General features: G+C 38.0%; 1 protein-coding gene across 3 annotated transcripts in view; it reads left to right on the top strand.

Annotated features, from left to right (window-relative positions):
* The first annotated feature begins 263 nt into the window (after positions 1-263).
* TNPO1 (transportin 1) overlaps positions 264-17,626 on the top strand; it is a 93,466-nt gene continuing 76,103 nt past the window's right edge. Inside the window, exon 1 of one of the 3 annotated variants that reach the window (XM_053912769.2) lies at positions 264-357. Coding sequence is in view for 1 of the 3 variants with exons in the window: in XM_024578649.3 (XP_024434417.1) it covers positions 2,727-2,741 (15 nt within the window). In the remaining 2 variants the exon portion in view is untranslated. Of the gene's footprint in view, positions 372-2,602; positions 2,742-17,626 lie in introns of those variants that run through there. The other 2 variants (XM_053912761.2, XM_024578649.3) reach the window with 2 other exon arrangements.

The raw sequence follows: 17,626 nt of genomic DNA, 5'->3' as shown, positions 1-17,626 counted from the left end.
TTTCTATATACTTATCAACAATTGCCTATTAAAGATATTTATTTAACAAGTTTTGGATTTCCAGGCTTATTATTTGTAATAACCATTCCTCCTCAAACATCTGTTCTTTTATATGTACTAATATCTAATAATACTTTCATTGCCCTCTAACTATCTGCCAGGTGCTCTGCTAATGAGCTTGTAATATTCTTTATCTTATTTAATCCCTTTTAAGACAAGGAAAGTGAAGCTCGGAAGGACTGAACTGAAGGTGTTCAGAAGTGGTACTAGCATCTGCATATAGGTCCTCTGCCCCCCAACTCCATGCTTCTTTTGACGATGCTGCAACTGACAGAGTAAGCATCTTTTCCTCCCAAGGTAAAAGCTTATAGGTATGTTTTCTCCCTTATGTTATTTTATAACTTCTACCACTCTTTAATTTGTATCTCAATTTTTTCACCTGAGAAAAAATTTTAATGCAGAAACTCAAAATATGAGATATCTGTAATAGATTTTGAGATTAAAATCAAAGTTTATTTACTATTTTTAATTTCAGTATATGTTATTTTAAAATACCAGCAATTCTTCAAAGCTTTACCATATGAACATTGCTGTACTGTGTTTGGGTATAAAGAGAAAACATTCCCAGGTGGCTGCTATTTTAGGTGCAAACTGTGTGAAGAGAAAACAAATAAGAGGAAAAGTAAAATGAAATAAGCGGCTGTGTTAATAAATCCTTGTCAATGCTAAGATTTACTGTTTAAAATATGTACTTTTAATTTAACTGAGAGGATGGAGACAAAGGCTACATGTCTAAGGACCTCTTTATTTAATGCAGAACTATTTTATACTAAAATTTCAATTCACTTTCATTTAAGTTTTATAAAAGAATGGATATTTGATTTGACTAATCTCAATTTCACGGCATCTGATAATCAACATTCTTTTCTTTAAAAAGCTTTGGCCAAGAAATCCTGTTGCATACACTAAATAATACTTATTTTCAATTCACTTCAATTATTTCAAACTATTGATCAGGTGAATTCCTTATTAATTTGCTTAGTCAGTAGTTCCTTACATTTGCAAAGTATTCCTATTACTTTTCGTTAGCAAAGTAGAATGTAGATATCATGCATCCCTTGATTTATACAGATCATGGGCTCCTTATTCCAAGATGGAACTTTTCAAACGCAGAAATGAGTCCAGTTTGTTATGTGGATATAAACTTCCTGCAGCTACACTAACCTACAATTTAGGAAGGTTTACATTGTTTTGTTTTTTTTTCTTAGTAATCTATTCCCATTGGTGGCAGGGTGGGGGGCTCTTTTTGCCATACACTACTGTATCCACTTGCTATCAAATTAACATTACAAAATATTGAAATCATAAGTATTTTAGTTATTTGAAATATTTTTCTTGCTATGTTCAATTTCCTGATGATAAAATATATCCTTTTATACTTAAAATTTACATTAAATAAATTAGTTGGTATTACGAATAACTGTTTTTGCAAGTGAAATTTATTAACAACTTTATTAACAATTAAGCTATCCCAGTATACATTTTAAAAACACTTTTTCTAGTGTTGGTACTATAATTTCACCTAGAATATTCCTGGAAGGCAACAATTGCTACACATTTTCATAACATAATATATACATCACAAGTGGGATACTCGAAATTGCTGGCACTTTTACACACTGATTATATAAGGAAATATATGCCTTATATAAGGAAAAATATAATCATAGGCATCATCATCTTAGGAAATAATTATTTATGCAATTTTTAAATATTCATATATAGTAAATTTATATATGAGTAATGTGGGGGAAGGAAACGGATATTTATTCATTACCATCATTATGATTGAGTATAAACAGTCTACCTCTCCCGTTTTGAATTATTTTTTTGTTCGGAAAATAGAAGATATTTTAATTTCTCATGGTGGCTGGTTACGGAGAAGAGGGTTTGTTATTTCTAGTAGCGAGAAACTACAGTTTTGTATTAATACACACCTGAAGACATGAAACTTAATTTTATAAATCATTTAATGTCACCTACATAGCCGTTTATATGCTAGCTACAGCGTACACTCAAAAGCCGATCATGCAATATTAGCAGGCAGCTGTCCGCCCCTATCTACTGAAGCCATTTCTGCTTTTTACTAGCAATGATGGAACTGTACTTTCGCGGGATATGGGCATTCGCTGGTTCTGTGTGAGACAGGCTCCGCGGGCAGGACTGTCACATAGGAGGTTATCCTGGGGTATAGAATTTAGGAACGGCTTAGGGTCCCACGCCAGGAGGGCCCCGGGCAGCCCCTCATCAATCACACTTAAGGGCCATTTTGGTCGAGGCCTCCCGGTGCAGTGCAGCGTTGGTGGAAGCTACTCCAGCGAGCTAGAGGCTCCGGCCAGCGCCGGCCGCAGGGGGCGCGAGCGAGTGAGCCCTGCAGCGGGCAGAGACCGGAGACCGGAGGTGGGACGCTGCAGCGCGGGTTTAGAAACCACTGCCGCGCGCCTCCGGCGCACATCCGTGGGCCCGTCGCCCCGGCAGAGGTTTTCCCAGTCCCCCGCCGTTGCCAAGGCGACCGCCGCGGAACGTTCCCGCGGTGGGCTCCGCCCCCCGGCCAATCGGACCAGCTCTCGCTTGAGCCCCGATTCTCTTTGTTCCGCAGCCATTTCAGGCCCGAGGCAGGAGGCGTCGCCGCTTCGGCAGAGGGCCCAAGGCCGGAGGCCTCTGGGATGGTGTGGGACCGGGTAGGTGACGCGAGGGTGTGGCTGGAGGGCGGGAGCGGAGACTATCTGTTCTGAAGCTAGCTGACGGGCGCTTGACTCGCTGCCCTCCGGGTCCCCGCCCGACCGTTTGGAGCCAGGCTGCGGCGGCTGCGCGGTTCGAAGCCCAACAGCTGCCACCCCGCGCATCTTGCGGAACCAAGGCCGGGAGCGGGCGGTGGCTCTTCGGGTGTCCAAAGTCATGGCCTGGGGCCCTTTAGGGCGGCGGGAAGGAGAGGGTCAGCTCCAGGGAATTTTTGCCTTTGCCCATTAAAAGGCAGTGTTTGAGGACCCTGGGTGCCATAGTTGCTTCCGCTGGCCCGCTGGTTCTGGGCACTGTCCAGCGCCGCCCCTATGGCCGTGCTTTGTCCCCGCCCTGCCCCTCCTGCCTGAGAGTCCCGGGTCCGCACCGACCATCGCCTCCACACTCAGCTAGCTGATCGCTTTCTCCAGGCTGTTCTTTCCCCTTGGGGCCTCCTGGTGCAGATTTTCTTTTTTACCCACATGTTTACATAGTTTTAATGTTTATAACTATGGGTTTTGCGTGGGTTTGTTTTTTGCCCTTCTGCCCTTTTGTACTTCTCCCACGCGAACACGCAACAGGGGACAGCTGCTGAGGAGCAGACCGGCTACCACAACCAACCTGTTTTGGGAATGGCTTTCTTCTTTTAAAAATGATCGCCTGTTATTTGTTTACAGATTTTAAAAATCAACTGGATTTTGCAAGGATTGCTTACAGTTTGTCCGTTCTAGTAGTCACTAATCACTTTGGTCCATCAGCAGATACAAATGTAGAAATTTAAAGTTGGAGGCTGTCCACAAATCGATTTTGACAGTTATATTAAGAAGCTTAATACCAATCCTGCTTTGAAACAGTGATGACTTCAATGATGAATGCATAAATAGTACTTATTTTTTTAATACCCTAAAGAAAAAAATGTTAAGATCCAAGTTGTATCGTGCAATAGACATTCCAAAATGTAAAGCTGTAAAATGGCTGGCCCGATGTGCTCATTTTAAAGGATAAGTTCCTTTTGGATTTTACGTTTCCCTATTTTGGGTTTTAAGTTTCCCTATTTTTTATACCAAAGCTTTCATGTTGGAATGATAAATAAGTTATCTGAGTGAAGCAGGGCAAGATTCAGTTTTCCACTTTTACCCTGCCCTGCATCCCGTTCTTCCTCAAGAATGGCTCCGCCAAGATGAAAACTTGCAACTGCGAAGGGAAATAGAGTTTGAAGGTGCAGATTTTCTTTTTACTCCCTGGCATATGTAATGCGTAAGTGCATGACATTTGGCAGTGTGGTTTTTACCCCCGGTTTTTTAATACTTTATAATAATTTTGTAAACCAAGGATTTTGAACATTAAAACAGTTCATTTAATGTGAGCCTAATGAACTATTAGTGCTCCATTTTCTTTTTTCTAAAAGAGGCCTCCCACCGGTATCAGGCTTGATGTGGTTACATCTTCGTCCTAGGTATTCTGGGAATTACTAAATTCTGCCCACTGATATTTCAGTCTATACAAATATTTTAAAGTAATCTAGCTTAATACCAATCTAGTTTGTAATGTAGCTTATTACCATTATATATTGTGAGCAGGATAAGGTTTTGGTAAAAAATGTATAATATTCTGATTGTAAATATTTTCATTGTTAACACTTGTTACTGTATTTGTTGTTTTTATGACTAGTTTTTCTTTATATAATGTCAAAGCTGTCACATAATTAGTAATGTAGTAATTTAGTAATTTTTCTAAATACTGTAAATGAACTGCATTGAAATGTAAATGTACTATATGTAGAATTGCTTGCATTTAACCATGTTGGATTTTGCAAATACTGTTTTTAAGAAAAGAAATTTAGTTATAAAGGAACCTGAACCAAGTGACATATGTAAAGAAAAAATTATCAAATGTAAACTGCAGGGGAGCACAGCAGTAAGTAGAAGTTATTTTTATTGTCCAAGATATAAATTATGAATATTTCTTCCTGGGATTATTTGAATATATATTGTTGCCAAAAAAGATCTGAGCCCACCCCCCCAGCACTAAAAAAGAAAATTTGGTTTACTAGCAAAAGAGTAAGAAAGGAGAATCAAAGTGATTGATTAACTGATGACACTTTCAAAAACAGTTGAGAACAATGCCGCCTTCAAAAAGGAAGGATCAGCCCTTGCTGGTGTGGCTCAGTGGATTGACTGCCAGCCTGCAAACCAATGGGTCACCAGTTCGATTCCCAGTCTAGGGCACACGCCTGGAGTTGCGGGCCAGGTCCCCAGTGGGGGGCACCTGAGGGACAACCACACAGTGACATTTTCTCCCTCTCTTTCTCTCTCCCTTCCCCTCTCTAAAAATAAATAAAATCTTAACAAAAAAAAGGATCAGAAACAGCAAAATTCTGCAGATGTTGGGGGTCTTTCTCAGTTGGTCCCATTCAGGCAGTGCCATGGTAGATATATGGTGAGTGTTGGCAGGTGAGAGTGGTCTCCTGGATTGCAGAGGGGCAAATTTTACAATGGAACATCTTTGCAAGTGTGGTAAATTTAGATTTGTAGTTATGTGGATGGTTATTAGTGTAGGAGAGCTTCTAGAAGCTAGTTTGGTTGCTCCAAGACCTCCTTACTAGATAGAGTTCTTTGAAGTACTGTCAGTAGGAATAATAACTAAGAATGTTAGAGTTCCAGAATCTCAACAACTGAGCCATGGAACAGGAAATAGGGATGCAGATTTGTCTTAGAGTTTTCTGGAGTTGATAGAACCCAAACAAAAATGGCGGCATATTATTTCAAAATAGCATCCAATGGCAGAGCAAATATTTGAAATCAAAACAATTAGAACAGGAGCTTTAGAGCTGGACTTGGCTCCTTCCGTACTTAATTATGTTTGTGACCATGAGTAAGCTACTTTATCTCACTGTGCCTCAATTTTCTCATCTCATAATGTTATGAGGATTGAATTAGTTGATACAATAAGCTCTTAGAATTGAGCCTGGCATGTAGTAAACACTCCATAAATAGTAATTGCTATTATCATCATCATTGTCACAATCATTGGTATTTTAGAAAACAGCCAGAAAAATAATAATCACTAATATTGGGACTATGAGATAACTTCTATAAACTCTTTGGGGCATTTCATTCCCATATTTTTTCTTAGCTTATTTGATTTTTATACAGCAGAGACATTGCTATATAAATAATTTTGCATTTTGCTTTTTTCACCGAGCACAATAAGCATGTTCTCATGCTATTGAAATATTTTGTCAGCATCTTTTTAAATAACCACATAATATCTGTGTGATTTCTCATAATTATAAACATTTTCCTGTTGGACAGTTAGCAAGTTTCTAAGTTTTTTTGCAGCTGTAAGAAACATTTCAATAACATCCCTCCCTATATTGTACAAAAACACAATGTTTTAGATTATTTCATTAAGATAGATTCCCCAAAGTGAAAATATTGAGTCAGAGTATGTGACCTTCAAAGCTCGTAATCTATAATGCCAAATTTCTTTTACTTACGGGAATTTAACAATGGATTAAAATAATTTGAGGAGAACAGCATTTATCACTCTTATTGTTTGAGATGGGAGGGAAGGGGGAGTAAATTAACATGTTTTTCATGTAGTATCCTGGGCCGTATTTGTAGGCATTTAGCATACTTTTACATATAGTATGCCATTATCATAGCCCTGTGTCACACTATGGGAGTTACTTCCATTTTATTGATGATGGGAAAACTGAAGTATAGGTAGGTAAGTACTTTGCCCAAGGTCTCAGAGTGTTCAAGGCTGAATCTGAATCTACATCTGCCTTATTGTAAAGATCATGTTCTTTCATTAATAAAGTTTTATATAATATACATGTTCATATCCTTATAATGAATATATACATATTGAATAAATATGGACTCATAATGAACTTAACTGTAGATCATAGACCACATTGTGAAACTGAAAATGGTGAAACTGAGCTATAAGTAATAAATGGATAAATTAGTTAACCCAGACAGAGCTTAACTATCCATTTACATTTTAGAAAAGGAAAAAAAAATCCTTACCTAGATGAGATATAATTGGTAACAAATATATAAAACTGGTTTCTAGAATGCCTGCAGCAAGCACCCGTGGGCGGAACACTCTTGGCAATGACCTCAACACAAATAGGGGAGAAAAAAGAAACTCATCAAATTTAGGGGGTAGGAGAAATGCCAAAGGCCGATTAAATAACTAAACTGAAAAATATACATAGTAAGACCCTGACAAGGTAAACTAAAATCCTTATAATAGAGATATAAACAAACAAAGATGTTCCAGATAAGGAAAATCAGGTTTACTCACAAAGTAAGTAAGTAAGTGGAAGATTAAGTTTATACTGAAAACTAAAGCAAAAAACATTTGAGTTGCATTTTTATAATTGACTTTGAAGTACCCTGAAGCCATAGTAAAGTAATTATCAGTGGACCCTTTGACCCTCAGGAGCTGCCATAGATGAAAAGGTTGATCCCAGAAGAGCCAGGATCCCATGGTTTTAATCTTTACTGAAGAAGGAATTGGGGAGAGAAATATTTCAGCAAATCATGAATGTACTAAATAGGTGTATATAAATTATTAGCAATAGATGGTTTCTACTGAAATTGTAAAGAAAATATAAGACATGGATCATTATAAAGCTATTAGTAATGTTTTTAAAAATACTTAATGAAGTAATAATATAGTTTATTTTGGTTAGGTAATAGGAAAACACTGTGAAAGATGACAAATTATGAAGGACTCTGTGTACCATGTGTTCATTCACTAAATATTTATTAGTGCTGGGGTTGTGCCTTGTCCTCAAGAGATTTAAATACTAGTGGAGAGAAAAATTGTAAACAACAAAGCATAGTTACAACTTTTATGATATAAATCTGTGGCACCCAGAAAGGCTAGTAATAGATGTCATACAGAGAGGGAAAAATGGGGCGGACACTTCAGGGGACTAGGGGCAGCACTTGAGAGTATGTCAGTAAAGGTAAGGACCTGTTGTGTTCTTGAAACTTGAAGCAGTTAAGAGGCCCTAACAGGTGTAGAGAAGGAGTCCACAAACTTTCTGTAAAGGACCAAACAGTGAGTATTTTCTGCTTTGTGGGCCCTGCCAGCTCAGCCATTTTAGTGCAAAAGCAGCCATAGACCTTATTGAAACTGATGGAATAACTGGATTTGAGGAAGAAATAACCAACTGAACCTGTGTTGCCCTAGTAAGAGCCCTTGAAAGATTTGAAAGGAATTTACAACATTGATTTGTGTGAATCATTAAGAGCACAATAAAAGTAGAAAATAGATTATTTTTAAGCATCATGAAGCAATAAAAGACAACTCAATTTTTTAAAAGGGCAAATTCACAGAAGAAAATATACAGCTAGCCAATAAACATAAAATATTATTCTACCACATTATAGGGAATTACAAGGTTGTAGGAAAACTCATACATTGAATAAATCAGTGCAGCCATTTTAATTTTAAAGTAAAAACATTTTGACCCAGCAATTTCCATTTCTTAGAAAAACATATGGATGTATCAGGAGTCAGTGTGTTCAGTAAGTTGTCAGGAGCAACAGAACCTCCAGACATCCAGGTCACCCTTCATCTCCCACATTCCAGTTCTAAAGTAGGTCTGTATTTGTCTTTTTTTTTTTTAATCCCTTCCCTACTCTTCATGTTCTTGTACTGTGCCTGCCGGGATTTACAGTCCATCATCTGCAAATCCAGTCTCAGCTTATGCCTAAACATTCCCTTCACTTTGCTGATCTTACAGAAACCTGACTCTGCACTGTGCAGTTTGGCTCTTTGATTTTTTCCATAGGTCTTTTTATCACTGTTCTTACAGGTGGGAACAGTGTCTGCCATGCATCTCTGCTGCTTTCAGACTGTTTTCCCTCCCTTCTCCCTAAAAATCCTCAAGTTACGTCAGCAGACTATGTAATCCACTACCCCACGCAATTACTATCAACTACTAACCTTGTCTCTCAATATTTTTAGCTCTCAGCTCATTGCCTCTATCCTCAATACCACCTCAATCTTTGTTAAAATTAAGAAGAGTATACGTAACTGATATTTCCAATACCCTGGCCTCATTTCCTATACCTCTTTTCCAGTGTTCTTCCCATCTACCCTATCGTTTCCCATCACTCCCATAGTGATACCTTCTTGCATTGTCAATAACTGCAGTGCCTCCATAGTTACCATTTCCTGTATTCTACTATTTGACCCCACTTCCTATTTTTGTGGTTCTCTCCTTCTAGTTAGTATCTCAGCCCCAACCATTTTTTGACCCTGATGGAATCTCCAAACCATTCATCCTACTTTCTTGCCACTCACCTCTTAATGTTTTCACTCCTTTTCTTATTCCACTTAAATTCCATGGTTAAATCATTTTAATCTCTTCTTTGGATCCACTCCCTTGCTCTTTGCTTCTTTGGTGAAATCCACAGCCTTAGTTAAACCAATGCTTTCTTTGCACCTGCTCCTATGTATCTTAATGTGGCTGCAAGCAAGCACACAACCACACATGACCACATACCTCAAGTGGGTCCTTAATGCTGCTGTTTTTTTTTTAATTATATGCTGTTGATTATGCTATTACAGTTCTTCTGATTTTCCCCCTTTGTCCCCCCCACCCAGCACCCCCCCCATTCCCTCACCAATATCTTGCTCTTTCTTCCTTCTGGCACCCCTATGATGTGAATGTTGAACCTCTTGAAGTTGTCCCAGAGGCTGCTTATACTATCCACATTTTCTAGGATTCGTTTTTCGTCTTGTTTTGATTGGTTGTTTTTGCTTCCTTATGTTCCAAATCATTGATTTGTTCTCAGCTTCATCCACTCTACTGTTGTTTCCCTGTAAATTGTTCTTTATTTCAATTAGTGTATTAGTGATGTGGCACGAGCTTGCCAGCTCAGTAGCTCTGTGGAGTGAGGGCTCAGAAAAGGGATAATGGCCTCTACTCACCGTGATGCCAGACACCCCAGTTTCTCCCAGTAGTCCACTGGTGCCTTTCAAGCTGCCACCCCAGTGCTGGAGCTCAGGGCAGTGAGTCTGGGTAGGTGAGTCTGTGTGTGGGTTCTTTAAGAGGAACTGCTTGGGGTTCCAGCAATTTCTTCCACCAACTCAATCCCTGCTGCTTTTTGCAGACAGAAGTTGTGGGGACTTATCTTCCTATCACTGGAGTCCTGGGCTGGGAGGCCTGGTGTGGAGCTGGGACTCCTCGCTCCTGAGACATCCTTCCCAAATTTTTATCCATCCTGTATGGGGGTGACAAGCCTATTCCATGTCTGCATCCCTCCCACCAGTCTGCATAGATGTGGTTTCTTCCATAGTTGTCAGACTTCCTTTCAGCTCAATTTCTGACAGTTCTGAGTGATGAATGTTCTATATTTCAGTTGTAATTTTGATGTGGTTGTGTGAAGAGGTGAGCCATGTCTGCCTACACCACCATCTTGACCAGAAGTTCTAATGCTGCTATTCATTGTACTTTATTTTCCTAGTCCACTCTCCTAAATGACTATTTCATATCTTATTTTCTTCAAATAACCAGTATCTCTTTTCCCATCCTCACTTTCAGCTCATGACATTCGTTCCTACTTTGCTAAGAAAACTGAAGCAAAAAGAAAATTTCCGCAGATTCCCACCACCCTGTGTACCTGCCAGCATCTAGTCAGTGCATCCTTACCTTAGATGAACTGTTCCCGTCCCTGAGTCTGCTTTCGTACCAGATCCCATCCTCCCTCATCTGTTCAAGGACATCGCTTCAGCTTCTCTCCTTCCTCCTCAGTTATTTTTCTTTATTGGATTTCTGTCAGCAACAGATATGATAGTATTTCTCCTATCTTTTAAAAATGCAAGAACAAAAAAATTGATTCACTTTTTACCACCTGTTCTGTCCGCCTTATTTTGGTTTTATTTGTTTTTGGTTTTTTATTCCTCGAGAGTGTTGTCTATACTTCTTATTACCAAGTTTTCTCCTGTGCTCTATTAAACCCACTTCCAGTCAGGCCTTTGTCTGTTCCATTCCCACTGAAACAGCTCCTCAGATTCTCCGCAACTTCCATGATGCCACGTACCGCATCACCCACTGATTCTGTCCATCGCGACCTGTCCACAATATTTGACACAGCTGTTTGCTCCCGTATCTTCGAGACACTTTCTTTTTCATTTTCCAGGTGGACAAATATCCCCAGTTATCTACTACCTCAGTGCTGGCTCCTTATGATTCTCCTTTGTCTGTCTTCTCACAGGCCTCTTAATGTTGGAGAGCCCTGCGGTCAGTCCTTGTTTTTGTTTGTTTGTTTGTGTGTTTTTTAAATTTTCCTGACTATACTTATTCCATTGGTAATCTCATTCAGCTTTATGGCTTTAAATATCATTTAAATGCCAGCACTGCTGAAATTTAGGTAGCTTCTCTTCCTAACTTCAATCTCATATGTTAAACTAACTGCCTGTTTAACATCTCTACCTAAATGTCTAATAATACAACACATTAAACCCCTCATGTCCCAAACTAAACTCCTCAATTGCCTGCCCTTAGCTATCCCCATTCCTGCACATCAGTGGCAACTCCCATCTTCCCAGTAGCTCAGGCTAAAAATTAGAGTTATTCTTGACTTTACTTTTTCTTTGACTCTTCAAAAACATTCTCTCAGGACATCCTGTTTTTTTTCCTTTAAAAAAAAATCATAGTACATCCACATCTTACTATGTCTCACTGTCTCCTCAACTGCCACCATGGTTCAAACCACTACTGTCAGATCTCCTTGGATTACTTAAGTAGGTTACTACTGGGTCTCCCCATTCTACCCTAGCCCATCCCACAGTCTCTTCTCAATATAGTAGCCAGAGCAAGCCCTTTTCGAGTTAAGACAGTTCTTGTCACTGCTCTGTTCAAAGCCCTGCAATGACTCCCACTTTCACTCAGAGAAAATCTGGTTCTTAGAATGGCTTACAAGGCTCTCCATAATCTGCCCAACAGCTTCCCCTTCACCTGACCTTATTTCTCGTTGCCACTTTACCTCCTTGCTCACTGGCCTCTTGTTAACATCATAAACACACCAGTCATGTTCCTACTTTAGGGCCTTTGGTTTAGCTAATTCAGGTGTCTAGATTGTACTTCTTCCAAATATCTACTAGGCTCACTGGCCTTACCTTCATGTCTTTGCTCAGATTTCACCTTCTTTAAGTACCCTATTTAATACTGCATCCTCCCCTCTCCCATCCTCTTTATCCTGGATTCTCTATTGTTTTGCATAGCACATACTTCTTTCTAACATACTTATATTGGGGGTCATCAATTTGGAGCTCCATTGCCCTATGGCCAATTTTTATGCAGCCTGTGAGCTAAGAATGGTTTTTGCATTTTTAAAGGTTATAAAACAAGGGATATATGCCACATCTGCAAAGCCTAGAATATTTACTGTGTGGCACTTTACAGAAAAAGTTTGCTCTATATATTCTGTTTATTGCCTTTCCCCTGCAAGAATGTAAGCTCCCAAGAGGGCAAAGATCTTTGTTTTATTTATTGCAGCAAACTAGAACAGTGTCTAGAACAGGGGTGTCCAACCTTTTGGTGTCTCTGGGGCACACTGGAAGATGAAAAATGTTCTTGGGCCACACATTAAATACACTGTGACATAATCACACACAAAAAAATTCATGTTTTAAGTAAGTTTACGATTTGGGGTTGGGCCCTATTCATAGCCATCCTGAGCTGCATGCAGCCTGTGGGCCACAGGTTGGACACCCCTGGCCTAGAATATAGTAGGCACTCCGTAATTATGTGTTAAATGAGTGAATTGCTTACAGTGGTGCAAAATTCTAAAGAGGTTGGGCGTTCATCAATGATCTGTATTGCAGTTAGTAATGTAATACAGCTATATGAGGGGAAACCAAAAAAAAAAACCTGGAATTACCTTCTGGAGGGCTGGCCCTTTGTAATACAGGCTTCCCCTAGTAGGTGAGTGTTCTAGGAACCTATCTACATCAGTATACCAGCTGGCCTTGTTGTGAGAGGCTGGGTTCAGCTTCAGTGAATTTTTTTGAAAACTCTTTCAAAATGTTTGCCCATGTCATGATGGGTGATTTACAAGTGCACCTACCCACACATGCTGAGTGTTCAGCAGTGTTTGACCAAAACACAACATGATCCCAATGCTCCACCCTTGCTATTCACCCAATCTCACTCCGTGTGACTTTTTTGCTCCCCTGATGAAAGTAGTCCTCAAAGGGAACTGTTTTGCCGATGTGGAAGAGGTGTAAAACAAAAAGGCAAAAGCACTAAAAGGCATCAAAATTGACGAGTTCAAAAACTGTTTTGAGCAGTGGAAAAAACATCTTGATAGGCATATTGCATCAAATGGAGAGTACTTTGAAGGTGACTGAAGTTTAAACATGTAAGAAGAATATACAATTTTTAATAAATTCCAGTTTGGGGGATTTTCCCCTTGTATATAATGAGTAGGAAAGCTGAGGCATATTTTGAATGAGTTTTATAGGACAAATAAAACTCTTTATTTTTCCAGAAACATACGTATTTAAATGCACAAAAAAACAGCTCTATGTGGTTATGAATCAAATGGATATTAGAGTACCTTCAGGGAGGTGACTCGGATTAGGAGAGGTACTTGAAGGGAACTTGAATTTCGTCTGTATTGTTTACTTTTTTATATACAGTGAGAAACAGTCATATAATAATTTTCCTGTAAAGATGTTTTTTTATGAAGAGAAAGAAGAAAGAAAAGAAATAGGTTCTGACTAAAGCAACGAGAGGAAATAGAGAATAATGGGGTAGAGCAAGAGGGAAGAGAACACTGCCTGTATTGAATTTGGCCAGCAATCTGAATGAGAAGGAGTGAACTATATGAATATTTGAAGAAAGAGTATGCGAAAGTAAAGGGTCTTAGGTAGGAACAAGCATAACATCAGAGAACTACAAAAAAAAAAAAAACAGAATGGAACATAGTGAAAGGGGGGCAGAGACTGCTAGGGATTAGTTCAGGGAGATAGGCAGAAGCCCAGATTATGTGCCGTTTTGTAGGCTGGCATAAAGATATGAGGTTATACTTTAAATGTGATGAGAAACCATTGGAAGGTTTTCACAGAGAAGACATGATTCAATTGAAGCTTTAACAGCATCATTTTTGCTACTTCATCTCAGAAATTGAACTATAGGGAAACAAAAGAGGATGCAGGGAAGCCTAATGTAGTAGACCGTACTCTTGTAGAACGTGGTATCTGGACTAGGGTAGAGAGTGGAGGGAGAGAGGAGTGGTCAGAGGGTATATTTTGACACAACTGGCTGATGGTTTGGATGTGGAATATGGGAGAAATTAAGGGTGACCCATTGGTATTTGGCTTGAACAACTGAATATTAGGCATTTAGTGATATTAGGCAACCAGAGGAGAAACAGATTTGAATGGGGTGGGGAAGAGAATCAAGGGTTCTGTCTTAGCCAGCAACAATTGAGATGCCCATTTAACAGACAAGTGGATATATATGTCTTACAAGACGTTGGGCACTTGAGTCTGGAATTCAGACTGCTATTTAATGGCACAGACTTGACGACATTATGTAGATACGGAAAAGAAAGGGGCCTAGGGTATACAGAGGTGGAGGAGCCAGCAAAGGAGACTGAAAAAGAGCAGCCAGTGATTAGAGGTAATGACAGTCAAAAACCAGTTTTAAATGTCTATCTAGATCTGGATTAGAACTCTTTGTAATGATGGATCAGGGCTTAATGTGTCTCCTGATGGGCTTCAGGACAGAAGGAAGAGCAAAAAAATGAAGATGTTTAAACTTTATATGTAAAATTTACTAGACTTTGGTATAAATGATATGTTTTCAGAGTTATTGGTGTTGATTGTTTAGAAAGGTAAAATACCTGGATTAATTGTTTTGTGGCAGAATTTAGTTGGCAATTTGTGGACAAGGTCTAAGGATCTTAATCTGTTTCAAAAAGAGTTTGCTTCATAAAATGCTGCTTGTCAAACCTTTATGAGAAAATATTTTGAAATATTAAAATAAACTTAATTCAGGAAAAGAGCATTAAACAGCGAATCATTGAAGCCACAAGTGCTCTAGAGCAGGAATTAGGATTTTTAGTTCCATAATGTTTTATACGGTTTTTTGTTAAACACAGTTTTTAGGGGGATAATGGGTAGAGAATTCTATCGGATAACGAGACCCAAGTTATGATGAAAAATTTTCTAACGTTTTCAATTAAAGATTGTTCTTAATACTGAATGTGACTTCTGTAAGAAGTGACCTAAGCCTGGTTCAGTACTGTGCCCTTTAACTGGAGCGCAAGTATTTTTTGAAAGAATCAAGTGACATGTAGTCCTCACTTAGGTAACTTAGTAGTCCCGGAACTATACCTGAACAATGGAATTGAATACAAGTTTCCCTGAAGACTTGGAGAATTTCAGTAGCAAGTAAGGAAAAAAAAAAGTAAGACTAGCTTTTATATGTGGAATATGACCAGATAAATGATTTACGGTCAACTAAATGTTTTACTTCTAGAAGCTGAATGGACCATAGATAGTTTAGTTGCTTTATAGGTGAGGAAATGAACCGAATGAGTGTAAGTGATTTGTACAGGGTTGCCCAGCTAGCTATTCTTCATGCAGAGAAGAACTGAGACAAGAGCCCCAGATTTCCGACTCTCCTTTTTTACTGATGTTATTTTGGCTCTTCATGGCGCAGAAGACTTTAAGACCTGTGGTCAGAGGCCTTTTGTCCTAAAGCCCTATGAAGTTACACTGTGCTTGTTAGCTTCAGAAAGACTAGTGGAGACCTGAAGAGTCTGTGTTGCTTCCCCAAATAACATCCTTTCCTTGGTGTGATACTCCCCCGACCCCCGCCCCCACCAGTTAGTCAAGAATGAAACAGTGGAGCTATAAAGGTAGAAGGTTTTTTCAGAGTCTTGTAAGCTCAGAACTGAGAGAGTGGTATAGTTGTTTAAGATTTAATGTACGAATTTGAAGGGGAACCTTAAATAAACAGTTGAGGCATAGAAAGGAAAAGCCTCCCATAAAAACCCTAGCTTTATTTTAACCTTACATCTTAGAGGGTTAAAGGCTCTGTTTTGATGTTGGTACTTGCTGATCAGGTGCACAACAGGCAATTTTTATTTATAAAACACGATCTACCCATTCACACTCCAGTCAGATTCTAGTAGAGCTTAAAAATTGCTCAGCAGCCAGGACAAAATTGTGATTTCAGGTAAGATGATCATTTTCTGATTCTGGGAATTATAAGCACCTATGCATCTCGAATGCTTTGGAGTTAAGTTTATCAAATGCCCAGCGACATATTTAATTAGCAACAAAGAGATCTTAGGAATTTCCTTGTTCATCCCTCTCATTCCAGACTTTTATTATAGTTGTGGTTTTCCAGCTATAAAATTCTGCATATTCAAGTGCCTAATAAATGTCCGCTTATTGATTTAATTTCTAGAGTTTCTTCCTTCTAGAATATGCATGCTACTCTTATAAGAATTATAATGACAAGTTGACTGGAGAATGTATTTTACTAACTATTTATAACAGTGATTAGATACTGTATGAAATTTCATGTGACTGTAGAGAAAAGTTAGTTTTTTGTGTCTCTAACCTTACTCCAGGAAAATGATTAGAAAAATTTATTTAATAATAAATTAATTTATTTTGGTTCCTAAGCATCAGTTCAGTGTCATGGAAACAGTGTGTGCTTTTGAGGCAGGTCGTTAGACCCCTGTGTGCACCAATTTTAAGTGTACAGTCATAGATGGCGTCTACCTCGTAGACACAATAGGCACACAAACTATACCATTTGTTTCAAGATAGTATGTAAGCGTATATTTTCTTTCCAGCTCTTCTTCGTTATTGTACTAGCTTCCTTAGTCAGAAAAATATATTTAGAAGAATCTATTGACAATTGTAACAATTTTTTTGAATAGCTTTTATTTACTATTTTATAAACCTTAATTTTAAATCACTTAAATGATTTATGAGTTATTTTCTTAAAAAGTAAAATAGCATATTATACAAATGATTGATTCACAAAATGAAAAGTACTAGAACTCTAACCTTTTCAGTTCAGGAGTATTAAGTGACAAATTTAAGTTATTTGTAGTATGCTCATTTATTTTTGCAGTTGGACTTTCCTTATACATTAGTAATTTTTGCTTAAAATATGTAGTTATGATTATTGAGAAACTCTATAGAACGTCTTCAAAAGTCTTAAGAATCATTGTAGATGAATTATAGAACCTCTTTTCTAAGCTAAAATTCATTTTAATTTGCTGTTGGCTTTTTTACATTTTTGTGGGATTTTTTTTCTAGTTCCACATATAATTTAACAGAGCTATTTAATTGTTTTTTTCTTAAATGATACTTCTATAATTATGCATCAGTGTTTTGAAAAATTAGTTAAGAGATGCTTGGAAAAAATTCTTAAGTTATATATTTAGTTATAAATAGATTATTTCAAAATATTTTTCAAAACAGTTGTACTAATTTAGAAGTTTTTTATATTAAAGTAAATTGTGATATTCTTGTTTTAAATTTTGTAGTGGTCTTAATGCGTTTGTATATCTTAATATTTTGTTTAAACATTTAAATGTTTTAACGTTAACTTGTTATTATAGCATTATTAAAAATTATTTCCAGCTTGTCTGTCTGTCTCTCTCTCTCTCTTATTTTAGGACAGCCTTTCTCTGATGCTAGGTCTCTGGGATTATAAAATAACTTTTCTGGTATAATTCTGCTTTGAGTCAGTTTTTTTTTATTACTATTAAAATTTTTCTTTATTTTCAAAATTATCTTTATATCATTGTGTCATTTATATTCATTTTAATGGTATAAT

Source organism: Desmodus rotundus, chromosome 1, assembly GCF_022682495.2.
Source record: "Desmodus rotundus isolate HL8 chromosome 1, HLdesRot8A.1, whole genome shotgun sequence".
NCBI lineage: Eukaryota > Metazoa > Chordata > Mammalia > Chiroptera > Phyllostomidae > Desmodus > Desmodus rotundus.
This window is presented reverse-complemented; position numbering and strand designations above follow the sequence as displayed.